General features: G+C 40.8%; 1 protein-coding gene across 8 annotated transcripts in view; it reads left to right on the forward strand.

Annotated features, from left to right (window-relative positions):
- Window positions 1–320: 320 nt before the first annotated feature.
- KDM8 (lysine demethylase 8) overlaps window positions 321–17,710 on the forward strand; it is a 28,403-nt gene continuing 11,013 nt past the window's right edge. Inside the window, exons 1-5 of one of the 8 annotated variants that reach the window (XM_021006335.2) lie at window positions 321–457; window positions 1,029–1,247; window positions 4,270–4,824; window positions 6,706–6,872; window positions 15,024–15,156. In XM_021006335.2, coding sequence (XP_020861994.1) covers window positions 4,339–4,824; window positions 6,706–6,872; window positions 15,024–15,156 — 786 coding nt within the window. In that variant the 5' untranslated portion in view covers window positions 321–457; window positions 1,029–1,247; window positions 4,270–4,338. The other 7 variants (XM_021006334.2, XM_021006336.2, XM_078152516.1 and 4 more) reach the window with 7 other exon arrangements.

Genomic DNA, 17,710 nt, shown 5'->3' on the forward strand with positions numbered 1-17,710 from the left:
TCTTGCTGCAAGGAGACCTTTAGCATGTACTACTTAGAGAATGTGGGAGCTAGAAGGGGCCTCAGAGATCACCTAATCCAAGTACTTCATTTTACCCATGGGGAAACTGAGTCCCTGCGAATGATCTGCCCAAAGGTACCCCGCTAGTAGGTGGAAGAATTGGTACTTGAGCCCAGCCAGAACTTGGTGAATTTAAGACCACTCCAAAGTGGCACCTTCTTTCCCAGACGTCTCTCCCAGACCTTTCCCACAGCCCCCTCCTTCTCCCCGCCCCTCCAAAGGATGCTCCTCCCTCTCCCGTGTGGGAGGGGTAGGCTCAGCGAAGCAGCCGATCGATCGCTCGGTCTTCGGCTAGGAGCGTAGCCCAGCGGCTGAGGCCAGCTCTGAGTGATCGATACATTCTCACGTGCTTCATGCCCGGAAAGACGAAGGACGCACCGTAAGGGGCAGGAACCGGGTGAGGATGATACAGTGACGGAGTCGGAGAAAAGCATGTGGGCCACAAACCCACGAGGCTACAGCTGAGAGGGGAAACTAAGAGTCAGGAAACTGTAGGTTGCGACGCGTGCGCGACACCTAAGACCAGCTTTGGGAAGGAGGCCGTGCGAGAGCACGCTGCGCCTGCGCGGTACTGAGGCTGCGTTAGGCGGAGGTCTGTGCACCTGCGCAGTGTTATTTAGGTGGAGCCTAGTACGCCTGCGCCGTGTGGAAGACGCTTGTGGTCGGGGCTAAGAGGCTTGCGCGGCTGTTCAGGTTACCTCTGTATCTCCCTCTGCTGCTTGTGTTGTCCAGTTGATTTCTTTAGTGGGCCTGGGTCTCAGGGGAATCTTGTTTCCTGGGGCCTGAAACCTTTGTGGACGGATACTGCTTCTGCCAGAATCGGGGCGGGGTTTTTCCAGCCCTGCCACGTCGCAGCTGTGTGTCTTTGGGCAAGTTACTTCCCCTCTCTGGGCTAAAATAAGGAGTTCATGGAGAAAGGCCCCTTTCTCATTTTGTGGTCTTAACTTCTTCTTCTTCTTTCCTGCCAGCCCAGTGTCGGGGGCCTGTGAAATAACCAGGTGCCTGTAAATGGGAACTGCGACTACCCTACGCGCCCTGCGGGGTCCAAGAGAATCATGCCATAGAGGCTGCCGAAGTGATTGTTGAAATTTAGAGGGTTGGGGATGGTGAACTTGGAGAAAAGACTTAGAGGAAACTATGACAACAGCAAGCATTTATCGAGTGCTTACTGTGTGCTAGGCACTGTGGTAAGTGCTGGGTATACAAAAAAAGGCCAAAAAAAGGAAAAAAAAGACCTTAAACTCAAAGAGCTCACTGTCAAATAAGTGCAACAACATGCGAACAGCTAGGTATGAGGCAACAAGTCAGATCAACAAACTTGTATTAGTCGATTACTATATGCCAGTTGTGCTAAGCTACAAAATCGGGGGTGGGGCAGGACAGGACGGACATTCCCTGCCCACAAGAAGCTCATAGTCTGGAAGAGACAACATGCAAACAACTAGGTACAAACAAGATAGACTTGAGTTGGAGGTGCTCTTAGAAAGAAGGACACTAAGATGAAGGGGAGTGGAAAAGGTTACTTAAAGAAACTTCAAATTGTTAGACGGTCAGGACAGAATAAAAACGATGTGCTTGTCCAGACCTTCTTCAACCTAAGGAAAAGGTTGCAATAACTTTTAGCTTTCAAAAGGTAGAATGGGCTGCCTTAAGATGTTCCTCTTGTTAGGCAGCTGTAGATAAAGGCTGGCTACACATTTGTAAGGGGGATTTTCCTGTATATATTGGGCAAGATGGCTTCGTTCTGTGAATATCATTGTCTTCTGGCTTCTGCAAGTTGGCAAACTCAGTCTCTGATGCTTAAAACACCCTTGATCCTCTTCTCAGCTTATTGACAACTGGATTCTTTTCCTTTAAGTTCCGCACTCAGTCCCACATCCATGAATGAAGTCACCCCAGAAATCTTTCCCCTCAGCTGAAGGTGATCTCTCCCATTCACTAAAACATCTTGTCCTTTGCCCTGGTCAAGTTTTACCTGGAACCATACCTAGTTGTGAATAGTCCTCATCTCTTCCATATTACAGTAAGCTCCTTAAAAGCAAACACTGCGTTGTTTCCATCTTTTTTTTTTATTTCTAGCACCTAAGTAATTGTCAAATAGCGTTTAGCCACTCATTGTTCCAAGTGCATGTGCACCAGGTTCCTATGGATTCTGTCCCTACAAGAGTTTTTCTACCTACAAAGGGCATCAGATTTTTCCAGTGTTAAAAGTCAGTGAAAAAGAGAGAGGGAAAAGGAGGGATAGGATGAATGAATTAATGAATATAAAAGCACTTGTTAGGTTCTTACTATCTGCAAAGCACTGTGTTAAGTGCTAGAGAGACAGATAAAGCAAGAAAGTCCCTGCTCTCAAGGGATTTACATTCTAATAGGAAGAACAACACATTTGGGGAGAGTAATATGATTTTTAGAGCCTGAATTTGGAGTCAGAGATACCTGAAGTTGAGCTCTTATGCTCCGTGGCAACATAGGGAAGCCTATTTTCTCCTTTGTAAAATGGGGATTATAATACTTGTGCTCTCTTGTGAGTTGTGAGGAAAGCACTTTGTGAACTATAAAGCTGTATATGTAAATGTGACCTGCTATTATCATGTTCCCTTTAGTGTAGTATTCGTGAAGTGGGACAAGCATAGAACTGGGGAGTCAAGGTTCAAGTCTAGGTTCTAGCCCCAGTTCAAACTAGTTGTTTGCCCTTGGTTGTGTTACTTTTTTTATGTGGTTCTCATTGTGCACTGTAAAAAACCAGGGGATTGAATGACAGTGATCTCTAAGATCCTCTCAAGTCCTGAGATCATATAACAATATGTGCCTAATCCCATTCTTTTGGGGCCCTGCTCACTCTTTTCCAAGGTAATAATAACTCAGTCAGTCATGTCCAACTCTTAGTGACCCCATTTGGGGTTTTCTTGGCAAAGATACTGGAGTCGTTTGCCATTTCCTTCTCCACCTCATTTTATAAATGAGGAAACTGAGGCAAACAGGGTTAAGTGACTTTGCCCAGGGTCACAAAGCTAGTGTCTGAGACCAGATTTGAATTTAGGACAATGAGTCTTCCTGAGTCTAAGCCCAGTGCGCTATCAACTGCGCCACCTAGCTGCCCAATAATAATAATTCTCTTAGCGAAAAACACCCCTGCTTCAGGGCCTCTCAAATTACAGCTTCTCAATCCCTTCACCAAACTCCTACAAAGAGAGTGAGAGAACTATGAGACAACATTAAACTTAGAATCCGAAGATCCAGTTTTGAGACCTGGTAGCAGTTAAAGGAACCCTGCACTTGAAATGAGGAAAACACTGTGTAAATGTTAAAGCACTATATAAATGTGAACTATTATGATTTATTAAATGAATGCTAAAATTGCAGGGAGAATTAACTGGTCATCCTGCACTGCATTTGAAGTTGGACTAGGTGACCACTAATGTCTCTTCTAAATATGAATCAGAAGACCAGGATCAGGTACTCCCTCTGATACTTATTAGCTATGGGTCACATCTCTTTACTTCTTTGACCCTCAGTTTCCTCATTTTTAAAATTTGGAGAGTTATATTTGCCCACATTTAAAACCACTTGGCCTAGTAGTAGGGAGAAGTGCTTTGTAATTTTAAAGTGCTGTGTAAATTAAATCTACAGTTGGTATTCTGATAGGGAGTAGGTTGTCTACAGAATTCTTTAGCTCAGAAGATTAGGACTCTTAATGCCTTTTTTCTTGTCCACTATTTGACTCCCTTCCTGTGTGCCAAACTATTAAATACAAATCATTTGTTTTCCTTTTCCTTTTGGCTTGGATTTGACAGACTCTAGATCCCAAGGTATTCTACAGTTCTTAATATGGAAGCAATATAAGTTTGCTTCTAGCTCCCATATAAAGTGTAAAACTTAGAAATCTACCCATTCTTGCAAACATCTGCCTGCTATCAGTCCAGGAAATCTGGAGTTATTCTCCTGAGTATTCCCTGGCCTCGCTCCACTTCTGAATTGAGATTACTCAATGAAATACAGTGACTGTGACAATAAAATGTTTGGGGGTTTTTGTATTTCTGTATTTCTAGGTTTTCACTAGACAAATCATGAGAATGAATGAAAAGGTATTAAGTGCTTACAGTGTACCAAGCACTGTGCCATGGAGATGTCAGTCATAGTAAAGTTATAGTGATATTAGTGTAGAGAAGGGTTTTCTGTGGTTTACAAGTTTTGTTTGTTTCCTAACAGCAAATTCGTGAACATCATTAGAGAGAAGAAAGAAGTCTACCAAGCAAACTGAGCCATCTTGTGGGTTAGATGTCAGAAGCCAGTCTTTCTGACAATAAGATGTCAGCAACATGTTCCCTCTCAGAAGAACTCAGGGCCTTGCTCCCACAGACCAAAGAGGACTTCAAGTTAGATTTCAATGAGAAGGTTGAAAAAAGTGTAGTAGTATTACTTCATCAAGCTAGAGAGCTTTTCTATGAAGGAAAAAAAAATGAATGTCTGAAGACAAGTGAAATAATACGAGATTACTCCTGGGAAAAACTTAATACTGGAACTTGGAGGGATGTGGACAAAGAATGGAGACGAGTTTATTCTTATGGGTGTCTTTTGAAAGCTCTTTGTATGTGCCTCAAAATTGATGACATAGCAGAAGCAATCAGAGTCTGTGACATGGGTCTGTTGATGGGAGCATCCATACTGGGGAATATTCTGGTTAAAGTAGTCAATGTCCTTCAGAAGCATCTTCAACATAGGAAAAGACCTTCTGAAACTGGGATTGAGGAACTGAGCAAAAAGGTATTAATCTGAGAGATTGTTACTGAATTACATGTAATAGATGCTAACATAGTGGTTCCTATAAAAGCAGAATCCCAGATTCCTTCCAGGCTGAATGTCTGTAGCCCACTGACCTGAGCTGTCCATGGTTGATGAACTGTTGAACATGTTGTTTTGAGGCAGACATTGATTTTACAAATGGAACATTTCAGCCTATTTTCTTGGTTTATTTGCAATTTCTCCAGCAGCAATTTTCCATTGCTTTTTTTTTTTAGTGTAGCATTTATGGTCTCAAAAAGAAACACCTCAGACACTCTGTAAGAGTGAGTCCATTTTAGTCCATTTTGTACATATCTTTATTGGTCAGCTAGCTGAATTATCATTCACTTTTCTTGTTACATGTGCTTCTATTTTGTTTCCTGTTGTTGAGTTTGTAATGGAAATGGCCACAAACTAACTTTTTCTGACTCATGGATGCTGTCATTTGAGTACATGGGATTTTTTGAGATGCTTATATTATTGCCCCAGAAATATGTTACCTTACTGAGAATCAGTATCTTAAATGTGTTTTGCCAAAGAATACCTCCAGCCAGGGTTTATGGCTTGGTTTAAATCTGAGTTGTTTAAAAGTATCAGAATCAACCAGCTTATGTTATTTTCCTAGCCTTCCACTAAAGTTGTTGTAGGTATTGTAGCCACACCTGATGATGCTACTGCCTAATGGGTCTCAGTTCAAATAATCAGTCATTAATTCAAAAAGTGTTTTCAGTTCTGTGCTATGAGAAACATGAGAGAAATGTACACGTTTTCTGCCCTTAGGGAAAGACAGCATTAAATAATAGCCTAAGTTAGAATGTGACTAAGTGCTGAAGTGTATAGTATTGGCTGGGAACAGTAAAGAAATTCAGCCATCATGTATAATTGCCTGCTACATTACCAGAACGGTGCTAGATGCTGAGGAAAGTACCTAGCTCACTAAGAAATACTTCCTTCTGTCCAGAAGCTTCTGTCTAGTAGTAGAAATGGGGCTTGAAGGATAGAAAAGATCTGAGATGTAGCAAAATAATGAAAACTAACATTTCTGTACCAACAACAATGCTGGAAGTAGGGGCTATTATTATCTGAAGTTAACAAATGAAGCAACTGGGACAGGCAGAAGTTAAATGACTTGTTCAAGGTCATATAGCTTGTGTTTGAAGGATTTGTACACAAGTCTTCCTCACTCCAGACCCAGTGCTCTATCCATTGAGCCATCTGGTCGCTCAGCAGAAAGAGTTAGAAAACCTAGATTCAGATTTTGACTCTACTGTTTACCTTTATGACCTTCTGGGCCTCATACTATGTATGTAAAATGAGGGTGTCTTAAAGATCCTTTCTTAAATTCTAAGTCCTATAGGAAGGCAGAAAGGACATGAGAAGGTATTATAAACAGGAGCATAAGCAAAGAACTAGAGCCTGATACATGAAAAGGTTGAGCTGATCCAAATGAAAGATATGTATCATAGGGGAAAATCCGTCCTTTTTTTCCCCCCATAGGCAGTGGGGTTTAGTGACTTGCCCAGGGTCACACAGTTAGGGTCAAGTGTCTGAGGCCAGCTTTGAACTCGGGTCCTCCTGACTCCAAGGCCAGTGCCGTATCCACTGCGCCACCACGCTGCCCCAAATCCATCCTTTTAAATAAATTTTTGACTCTAAATAGTGTTCCTATCTCTGACCATTGGGAAGAAATGTAGGACATCTGAAATATGTATTTCCTGGGAAGTTCATATGTTTGTATGGTAGTTTTCCTTAGAAAATACCTTTTCTTTACCTCCATTGCTAGGAAATAGGTACTTTCATAAGTTTGTGTAAACTATGTGTAAATACAGTTTGTTGTAACTCAAATTCTGTCTTTATATACAGAAAACCAAGAGTAACCGTACATTGACTCCAGCTGTGAAATTAGGAACTGCAGTTCCACAACTACAATGCCCTTCACTTGAGTTTTTTAGGAAAAATTATTTGGTTCCACAAAAGCCTGTTATTTTGGAAGGGATTGCTAACCACTGGCCATGCATGAAGAAATGGAGGTAAGTAGCAAAAGTAAATAAGTTCATGTCATTTTCCCCATTTTGTGCCTCCTCAGCAGGTTGATGAATATAGTCTCAATAAACAAGTTACCACTGAATCTAAGAATTTTATGTTTGTGATTAAAAAAATCATTTGGTTCTCTTATTCTGTACCATAGGCTGCAAGATTATTTTAAACTTTTTCCCCCTTCCCATTCTTGTGGGTGTTTACATCTTAGGTTTCCTTTATACTAAATCAGACACGTATTAGCACTTCACTGCTCTGGGCCTTATTTTCCCAGCTATAAAATAGAGATAATAGTACTTGCACAGAAGTGTTATGAAGAAACTGCTTTGTCAGCCTTAAAACAGTATAGAAACATGAGTTGCCATTATTTTGAGGGGCTTTCTAGTACAATAGAAAGAATTATTATCACCGTAGAATGTCTAGCAATAGACTGAGTCTACATTCTGAAGACTAGCTTATCTGAGTATGGAGAGGTTTCTTACCTGTAAACCAGCCACTTGGTGACAAATTCTTTGGCCATGGAAACCCATGGAACAAAGAAAGATACAAAGTGTTCTTCAGACCCCGGTGGCCCTCTTCTGCTTCTGCAGTGACAGTGGCAGAGTAGCAAGGAAAGGGACAGAGGGTGCTAAGAATCACTTATTTGACCATCTATAAATATTAATTAGATATGCTTAAGTGTTGTGAGGTCCTTGTCCAGTGACCAAAGAGTGGTCACACTGCTGGAGGACCCAAATCAAACACATTTTTATATTCTTCCTATAAATGAAATCAGAAGGAACAAATAAGTTGTGACTAAATAGAAGAAGGCTTGTAGATATTCTTTGGAGGGGGAATAAAAGGAGTTGCTGGGGTTGGTTTTATCTTGTGGCCAAAGGCAACAGGAAGCATTTTTTCATGGGATATTGATCATCTCATATTGCAATACTCATGATAAGTATTTGCAAAGAAACTACTATAAAAATAATTATACCTTACATACTGACATTATTAAAGAGAATAGAGGTAGAAAAATTATGTGAAAAACTCTATAAGGCTTTCCCAGTTAAATCGATATACACTTACATGACCACTAAATTTATTGCTTCAACACAAAGATTAGAAAAAATTGAGGTCATTGAGAAGTGTATGAGAAAGCATGGTTCAGGAAGGAGTGAGAGAAGCCAAACTTATAGACTGCACAGAAACTTCATGACTTTCTGTCGTGAACACTTCAAGAAATGAATTTGTAGGTGCTAGACACAGCATCAAATAACATCACAAAAAGTGAAATTCAAATGGACAGGAAAATATTCATTATTATGTGTGTTATTTTTCTTCCCCTGCTGGTGGGCCATCTCCCCGCCCCCCACCTCCCACTCATCCTGGAGACCTATACAGCCCTTGAGAATTATAGTACTGCTCTGTGATTTGGACTTCCTTTGGAATAGAAATGAACTTGGGTTTGCTGTGTGTTTCAGGAGCTTTCCAAAAAAGGGAATTTTACATTAGGGGCTGCTAGAGGCTTCCTCCCTCCCCCCACCATACACTGAGTTTCCTACCCCATTTAGGGACAGTCTTCCATACCGACAAAAGGAATTTGCAGTTGCTAGAGAGACAACACTCTGCTTCCCACTGGGGCTTCACAGTTTGAATAACTAGCTGATCGTTACCTCCTCTAACTAATACAAGAGATCCTGGTTGTTTCCCCCACATCCTCACTCAGTCCATTGCTGCTCCTCCAGCCCCAGAACTATGTGCTTGCCCATCTTCTTTCTGGAGGGCTAAATCTAGGAATTCTTGATATCCAAGGATTCTTATTCTTCCACTGTTACCATATAGTTCCATCCTCAGACTAGTTGGAGATAGAGGTCCCAGTTTGCTCTTCCAAACCATGGATCTGCATTTTGTAGCTTCCCTACCTCCAGTGCTAAATGTTTGATCCTCTTCTAAGAGAATGAGGCAGTGAAATGTCTTAGTGGATAGAGCACTGGACTTGGAGTCAGGAAGTTCTGAGTTTGAATCTTACCTTACACATTTAGTAGCTGTATGATCCAGAGCAAGACACAAATCCTTTCTCTTGGCCTGCTTCCTCATCTGTAAAATGGAGATAATAGCACTTTTTCATGTATCTTCAGTCTCTCGCTGTCTACTGGCTGCTTCCTTTTATCTACAGACATGCCCATGTTTTCCCCATCCTCAAAAAGCCCATCCCTAATTCATCCATCCCTACTAGATATCATCCCATATCTCTCTTCCCTTTTATGGCTAAATATCCTTAAGAAGGCCAATGACAATAGGTATCTCCATTTACTTTCACTCTTTTTTTTATTGATTTATTTTGATTTATCAACATTCACTTACATAAGTTTTGAATTTTAAATTTTTCTCCCCCTCCCTCTTCACCTCCCTCCCCAAGATGGCATGCAATCTGATGTAGGCTATATATATACATTCCTGTTAAACATATTTTCACATTAGTCTTGTTGTAAGGAAGAATTAGAACCAATAGAAGGAACCACAAGAAAAAGGAAACAAAATAAAACAGAAGAAAAAAAAGAGCAAATAGTACGCTTCAATTTGCATTCAAACTCCACAGTTCTTTCTTTGGATGTGGATAGCATTTTCCATCATGAGACTTTTGGAGATGTCTTAGATCCTTGCATTGCTGAGAAGGGCTAAGGCTATCAAAGTTAGTCATCGCACAATGTTGCTGTTACTGTGTACAACGTTCTCCTGGTACTGCTCACTTCACTCAGCATCAGCCCGTACAGGTCTTTCCAGGTTTTTCTGAAGTCTACCTGCTCATCATTTCTTATAGCACAATAATGTTCCATTATATTCATATACGGCAACTTGTTCAGCCATTCCCCAGTTGATGGGCATCCCCTTAATTTCCAATTCTTTGCCACCACAAAAAGAGCTGCTATAAATATTTTTATACGTGTCTCACTCTCTTCTCAACTATTTATAGTGTGGCTTCCATCCTCATCAGTAAGCCAGAACTGCTCTCTAGTTACTAGTGATCTCTTAATTGCCAAATCTAATATTTTTCAAACCCCATCCTTCTTGAACTCTCTGCAGTCTTTGACACTGTTAATCAGTGTCAAACCTCTTCTCTTTGATACTTTCTTCTTTCTAGGTTTTCATGACATTACTGACTCCTGGTTCTCCCACCTATCTGACTGTTCCTTCTCAGCCTCCTTTGCTGGAACTTCATCTAGGTCAAACCTCCTAATTATGGGTGTCCCACAGGGCTTTGTTCTGGGGCCTCTCCTCTTCTCCTTCTGTACTATTTCACTAGGTGATCCCCATCAGCTCTCATGGATTCAATTATTATTTCTATGCTGATGATTCTCAAATCTGCTTATCCAGCCCTGACCTTTCTTCTGACCTCCTGTCTCACATCTCCAACTGTCTTTTGGATATTTCTAATTGTATGTTTTGTAGACATATTAAACTTAACATGTTCAAAACTGAACTCATTACCTTTCCTTAATCCCTCCCCACTTCCTACTTCCTCTTACTGCTGAGGGTACCACCACACTCTCAGTCACCTAGGCTTGCAACCTAGGTCCCATCCTCAACTCCTCATTCTCACTACCACCTTGGTGGTTGGGGTGTTGTTCAGTCTTTTCAGTCACGTCCAACTCTTCAAAATTCCATTTTGGGGTTTTCTTGGCAAAGATACTGGAGTGGTTTGCCATTTTTCCTTCTCTAGCTCATTTTTTACTGATGAGGAACTAAGACAGATTGGGTTAACTGACTTGCCCAGGGTCACACAGCTATTAAGTGTATAAGGCAAGATTTGAACACATGAAGGTGAATCTTCCTGATTCCAAGCCCAGTTCTCTACTGTGTCACCTAGCTACCTGGTACCACTCTGGTTCAGGCCCTCATTACCTTATAGCTAGACCATTGCAGTGGCCTCCCTGCCATAAATCTCTCTTATTCCAATCCATCCTTCACTCAGCTATCCAGTTAATCTTCCTAAAGAGAATAGCTGACCATGTCACTCCACTACTCAGTAAATTCCATTGGCTCCCCATTATCTCCAGGAGCCAATATTAAATCTTCCTTTTGGTGTTCAAAGCCTTTTATCACTTGCCTTCCCACCATCTTTCCTGTCTTCTTACACTTTACACCCCCTCTGCACTCTCTGATCCAGTGGCCTCCTTCATGTTCCATCTCTCAACACCCAGCATTTTCTCTGGCTGTCCCCCATGCCTACAATGCTCTCCTACCTTGTCTCTGCCTCCTGGCTTCCCATAAGTCCCAGCTTAAATCCCACTTTCTGCAGGAAGCCTTTCCTCACTAATTCTAGTGCTGTCCTTCTTTCAGTTATTTCCAGTTTATCCTGTATACAGCTTGTCTGTCTGTAATTGTTCTCGTGTTGGCTTCCCTGTTAGTATGTGAATTCCTTGAGAACAGAGACTGCCTTTCTTTGTATCTCCAGTGCTTAGCACAGAGTAGGAGCTTAATAATGTTTATTGATGACTGACTGAGGATTAAAGCACTTTGAAAATCTTAAAGCACTATATAAATGCTAGCCATGTTGATGGTAATGATGATGATAAAGAAGGAGGAGGAGGGGATTGGTTTAAGAATGGAGCGCTAGCCAAAACTCCTTACAGTTCTCTTCAGGAGCCTGGGTCCAGGGTTATCAAATACGATGGGCTAAAATTCCCCCTTCCTAGAGCCATGTGATTCCAGTGCAGGAACTTGCTAGTGGATCTGCACAGCTGCCTCATGGCTTGAGTAACATTCCTCCCTCCTCTCCTGCAGTCACATAGAGAGAGGCTCTGCCACTGGCTTTGCGGCAGCTATTCCTCACGGCTGCCTCCTATCCTGTGCATATGCTTCACACACACACACACACACACACACACACACCCTGCTCTAAGCTTTAGGTGTGTTGGTGTCAGCAATTGAGGGATGGGGCGGAGGGAGGGGTTAGTAGAAAAGGGTAATGCTTAAATTGAGTGTTGAAGGAGTAAAGAATTCCCTAAGTTGACAGTAAGGCCATGAAGGACATCAGAGGCACAGACATGGCTGATGGAATGCTTTGTGTGAAAACCAGCAAGAAGGCTAGTTTGGCCCTACTATGGAGTACTAGAAGGAGAATAATGTGCAGTCAGGCTGGAAAGGTCTGTTGGGGCCAGATTGTTATGGACTTTAAATATAAATGTAACCCTTTCTAAAGCAAATCATTTTAAGAGCATTGGGGAAACTAATAGTGGAGTGGGAAGACTACTAGATTCCAAGGGCTTGGGTTAGGATCCCAGCTCTGCCGCTTATTATTCATGTGACAGGGTTTTCTTCTCTAGGACTCAGTTTCTTCATCTGTAAAATGAGGGGGTTATATTAAAGGATCTCCGGAAGCTTTCCTAGTGTTAAATTCTATGATCATATACATCCTGTGCTTCTCCATGGACAAATGGAAGCAAAGAACCCAGGAAACAGGAAACAATCAAATCAGTCAAAATTTATTAAGCACCTACTATGTGCCAGTTATTGTTAAGCTCTGGAGATTCAATAAGAGGCAAAAGAAAGTCCCTGCCCTCAAGGAACTTACCATGTAGTGGGGGAGACAATGTGCAAACAAACATATACAAAGTGAGCTATGCAGCATAAATAGGAAGTAACTAAAAGAGGGAAGGAATTAAGAGGGGTTGGGGAAGGTTTTCTGTAGAAGGTGGGATTTAGTTGAAACTTAAAGGAAGCCAGAAAAGTCAGTAGTCAGAGTTGAGGAGAGAGAGCATTCTAGGCCTGCTGAACAGCCAGATAAAATGCCCAGAGCTGAGAGATGGAGTGTCTTCTTCATGGAACAGCCAGGAGTTCAGTGTCACTGGTGAGTAAGGTATAAAAAACAAAACAAAACTGGAAAGGTAGAAGGGGGCTAGGTTATAAAGGGCTTTGAATGCCAAACAGCATTTTGTGTTTGCTCCTGCAGGCAGTAAGAAGCCATGAAAATTTATTGGATAGGTGGGTGGGGTGACACAATGACATAATGACAAGTATAAACTGAAAAGGGCACAATTTAGTGGGGGGGGAGGTGGAGGTTTGGGGAAGGGGCAGTGGTGAAGACCAGGAGAGGAATGGAGTTACAAGGCAAATAGGATATATTTTATGGAACTACACTGACAATGGGAATTCAGAGAGGTATAATATATGATAAGAAATCTAAGATAATTTTGAGCTTATAAGAGTATAAGCCCCTCAAGAGCAGACTTTTTACTTTTGTTCCCCATTCTTTAGCACATAGTAGGCACTGACTAAACGTTTATTAAATTGAGTAAATAGAGGAACAAAATTGTATAGTACAGTAAGCAAAACAGAACTTCAGAGGCCTGAAGAGCGACAACTGCAGGGATTTCGTGGAGTCTTATTTGAGGTGGGCTTTGCAGGAAGGACAACAGAAGGAAGTGAGGATAATTCAAGTGGTGGGGATCATCATGAGCATGAGTAGGGCATGTTGGGAGAAAATGGCTGAAGTGAACAGCTCATAATATAAGACTAAAAGAAATGACACTCCAAATTATACTGTGATCCTCTTCTTAGAGTAGGAAAACCGAAGCCCGGCACGATTCAATGATTTCCCCATCACTAAGTGGTTTCTAAGAGTGAGAGCACAACTTGTGTCTTCGTGGTCAATCTTGTTTCAGTACAAACAGGAGAAGTCTGCACCCTTACTTAGTAATATGCCCTGGAATCATTCAGTTTCCACGTATCTCTTTCCAGATGACTATTATCCACATCTTCATTTTCAGAAAGCAAGAACTAAACAAAAAAATGTGGCATGAGTCAAAGCTTGTTCACAAGTCTTTCATCAAAAGACTGTCTGTGTAAAAATAGGATAAACTTGTCAAAAGTGTTAGCGGATGTTGAAATAAATCCACTCGTTCAGTTTCACTCTAACCAAATCAAAGAATTGGTTAGTAGTGGTCACAGGCATTCTTAACAAGTAGCTGCTTTTCAAAAAAATGAATTTTCCTGTATACTTCTCCCCTCCAAGCCCAAGTGTCAGGTGTTTATTCTCAGCGTAGTAGCCTGCAGATTTTCAAGTGATAACTTCTAAAGGAACTGGCTCTTGAGGCATAACATTATGAATAACCATCAGATTGGGTTACTCTAGGAAAAGGTGAATTACCCTGTCTTAAGCAGGTTCAGAGAACTAGTAGTTAATAAAGCAAACGTATGCTGAGGAAGAACTAAAGTCTAAAAAGTTAGGTTATCATATAAGAAGTTAGCTCTGTTACTGCTATAGCAATTCATAATAATTAATACTATAGCTGTTGTTGTTCAGTCATTTTCAGTCATATCCAACTCTCCATGATCCCTCTTTGAGTTTTTCTTGGCAAAGACACTGGAGTGGTTTGCCATTTCGTTCTCCAATTCATTTTACAAATGAGGAAACTGAGGCAAGCAGGGTTCAGTGGCTTGCCCAGAGTCACACAACTAGTAAGTGTCTGAAGCTGGATTTAAATTTAAAAAGATAAGTCATCCCGATTCCAAGCCCAGGGCTCTATCCACTGTACCACCTCATATAGCTATAGGGGATAAATAATCTAGTACTTCAGTTAGGAATGTGTCAGTGTAGGTCAAGGACATTAGGTAATGGAAATGAGACAGTAAAAATTCTGTGGCAGCTAAAGTATACACACTACTGAAGAAGAAGAAAGGTGTGCTGAGGTCCGAGAAATAGTACTCTCCTATTAGTTGAGAGGGTTAATGTCCTTGAATCATAGATGATAAAAATTTCCTTAGACTAATAAAAGTTTCAATTATCATAACCTTTGTTATATTTGTACCTTGAGTTTACATTTCCCCAGACTCTTCTATCAGGATTGAAAGTGACAAGGGAAGTGACCAGGAAATTGAACAAAACTCTGCAAATATTTGCATACTCAGGATATAAATGAAATTGGATTGCTCCTGGTGGGAATTATGTAGCATGTTTAAAGAAAGCTGAATAAATGTAGCCTCTTGGTTTGTATTATATTTTCATTGGCATTTTGTGTTGGAGGAACAGTAGAACATGGAAAGCACTGGAAGAGGATTGATAAGTAGGGAAATTTGTTAGGCTGATGAAAGTTTTGACTGGCCCAAAGATTTTTAGAAACAAATTCCAAACTCATCATATTGTATGTATTTCTTTCTGATAGTTTGGACTATATTCAAGAAATAGCTGGCTGCCGTACTGTCCCTGTGGAACTGGGGTCCAAGTACACTGATGAAGAATGGTCTCAAAGCCTCATGACTGTCAGTGAATTTATCAGCAAATATATTGTGAATAAGGTCTGTCCTTTTTTTTCTCTAAGTGCTTATGAAAAGATAAATTAATATTTTTGACACGTGTTCCCATGCACTGAAATTTAAAGAGATATATGGGAATAGGGCTGTAAGTGCCAGGCAACTTCATAGTCTCAGTGGGGTAGAGTAGAGGTAAGCAATCAGATATACCAGGATATGGAAACCAGAATATTTGGAAGTGTTAGGACCTATGTGACCTATTTCCTCCATGAAGCCATCTTCTGATACATCATTATTTATGGCATTGACGTGACCCTGGGTTCAGGAAGGCTTTGCCAATAGAGCACAAGCTATGTCAGGTTCTGCCGTGTTAGAAAATTTTTGGGTGCAATCCCTGTAATAGACTGTGTCTACCTTCCGGAGAAAAGCATAGCTTAACATGGAGAGGATCGTAACCTCTATGGTGATGAATTCTTTGGCCATTGCAACCCATACTACAAGTAAAAATACAAAATGGACTTCAATCCCATGCAAGCCCCTCTGTTTCTACAATAATGGTGGCAGAATAAAACCAAAGGAGGCAGAGGATACTAAGAATCACAGTTTTTAGGCCATCTATAAATATTAACTTAGATTTTGGTAGTCTAAATGTGAAACACCTGTCATGGAGTCATATTAATCATTACATTCTCCTTATAAAGAAAACCAGAAGACAGTAGGAAGTTACAGCCAAATGAAAGGATGATTCACAGGCTCTCCTTGGAGAGGTAAATGAATGAACTCGTTGTGTTCGTATTTGTGCGTCCAAAAGCAATAAGTGATGTTTCATGGGATATTTGATTATCTTGTATGCTCGTGATAATTATTTGCAAAAAAGACCACTATGAAAATAATTATACCTTATGTCACTATTTCAGAGGATGAACAGCAAGAAAAAATAAGACCTTTTAAATTAAATCAACATATACTTTCATACTCAGTGACTTCATTGAATAGGTGTTGAAAAATGTGGGAGAAAATATGATTTTAGGAGTAAAGAATGAGAGGGGCAAAAAATTTGTATTCTACACAAAAGTCTTACACACATACTTCTTTGAGAAAAGAATTGAGAGGTGTTGGACATGGTGAGCACTGAATAATATCACATGGACAAAATAAACTGATTATATTTTAATTGGCAGGAAATAACTTATTACAATTTTGAGACACCTTCCTGAATTAGCTGTCTTTATACAGGGAGACCAGCCTAGGCTAGTGCCATTCCCTCTAAGGTTAACTTCCGTTGACTTTATATTTATCTTGTATGTTCAGATTTATAAATGTTGTCTCCCTTATTAAAACATAAACTCCTTGAGGCTGAGTCAAGATGGCAGAGTAAGAGGAAGCAGTTGAGCCTTGTTCCCCATAGTTATCAGACCAAATTCTGATTGGGAAGGACAGAGAGAAGTCACATGGAGTCACTTTTCCAGCCCAGGATGGTTTAGGGAGAAAGCCATAGTGAGGTTTGGAGACACTGGGGACGGAGTCTGGCCAGGAGCATGCATAGCATGGAGCCTTTCAGCACACAGAGACTGCCTGAAAGAAAGTCAAGATAGGGCACCAAGACAGGAAAAGATGCCAGGGGAGCCCTGAACTAGCTCTGAGTGCAGGAATGGGTACCATGTAACAGCTCTGTTGCCTACTACCCGGCTCCAGGTCATTGATCCAGGGCAGAGAGAAGCAGTCTCGAGGGTTGGCTGTAGCTTTGTACTGAGCAAGGAACGAGCTCCAGAACCATAATTGTGTGGCTCTGATCCCCAGAGGTACAAAAGATCACTGAAGAAAATAACTCCTTGAAAATTAGAATTGGCCAAATGAAAGCTAATGACTCCATGAGACTTCAAGAATTAATAAGGCAAAGTCAAAAATCCAAAAAAAGAAAATGTGAAATATTTCATAGGAAAAACAACAGACTTGGAAACCAGATCAAGGAAAGATGTTTTAAGAATCACTGAACTACTTGAAAGCCATGAACAATAAAAAAGAACCTAGACATTATATTTCAAGAAATCATAAAAGCTGCCAAAATATCTTAGAACCAGAGAGCAGAATAGAAATTTAAAGAATCAATCAGCCATCTTCTGAAAAAAAAACCCAAAATTAAAACTCTCAGGAACATTATAGCCAAAATCTAGAACTCCCAGGTCAAGGAAAAATATACTGCAAGCAACCAGAAAGAAAGAATAAAAGTACTGAGGAGACAAGGTCAGGATTACACAAGTTTTACCAGCCACTACTTCAAAGGGAGGGAGAGCTTGGAACATGATATTCCAGAAGGCAAAGGATATTGACTTACAACCAAGAATCGCCTCCCCAGCAAAACTGAGTATAATCTTCAGGGGGGGGGAAGATGGATCTTTAATGAAATAGGGGACTTCTAAGCATTCCTGATGCAAAGACCAGAGCTAAGTAGAAAGTTTGAAATATAAACACAAGAGTCAAGAGAAGCATAAAAAAGGTAAACATGAGTAAGCAATCAATCATAAGGGATTAAAGAATAACTTTACATTCTTACATAGGAAGATGATAATTGTAGCTTCTCTTTACTCTATCATAATTG

Source organism: Phascolarctos cinereus, unplaced genomic scaffold (assembly GCF_003287225.1).
Source record: "Phascolarctos cinereus isolate Bilbo 61053 unplaced genomic scaffold, phaCin_HiC Scaffold_4;HRSCAF=312, whole genome shotgun sequence".
NCBI classification, from domain to species: domain Eukaryota; kingdom Metazoa; phylum Chordata; class Mammalia; order Diprotodontia; family Phascolarctidae; genus Phascolarctos; species Phascolarctos cinereus.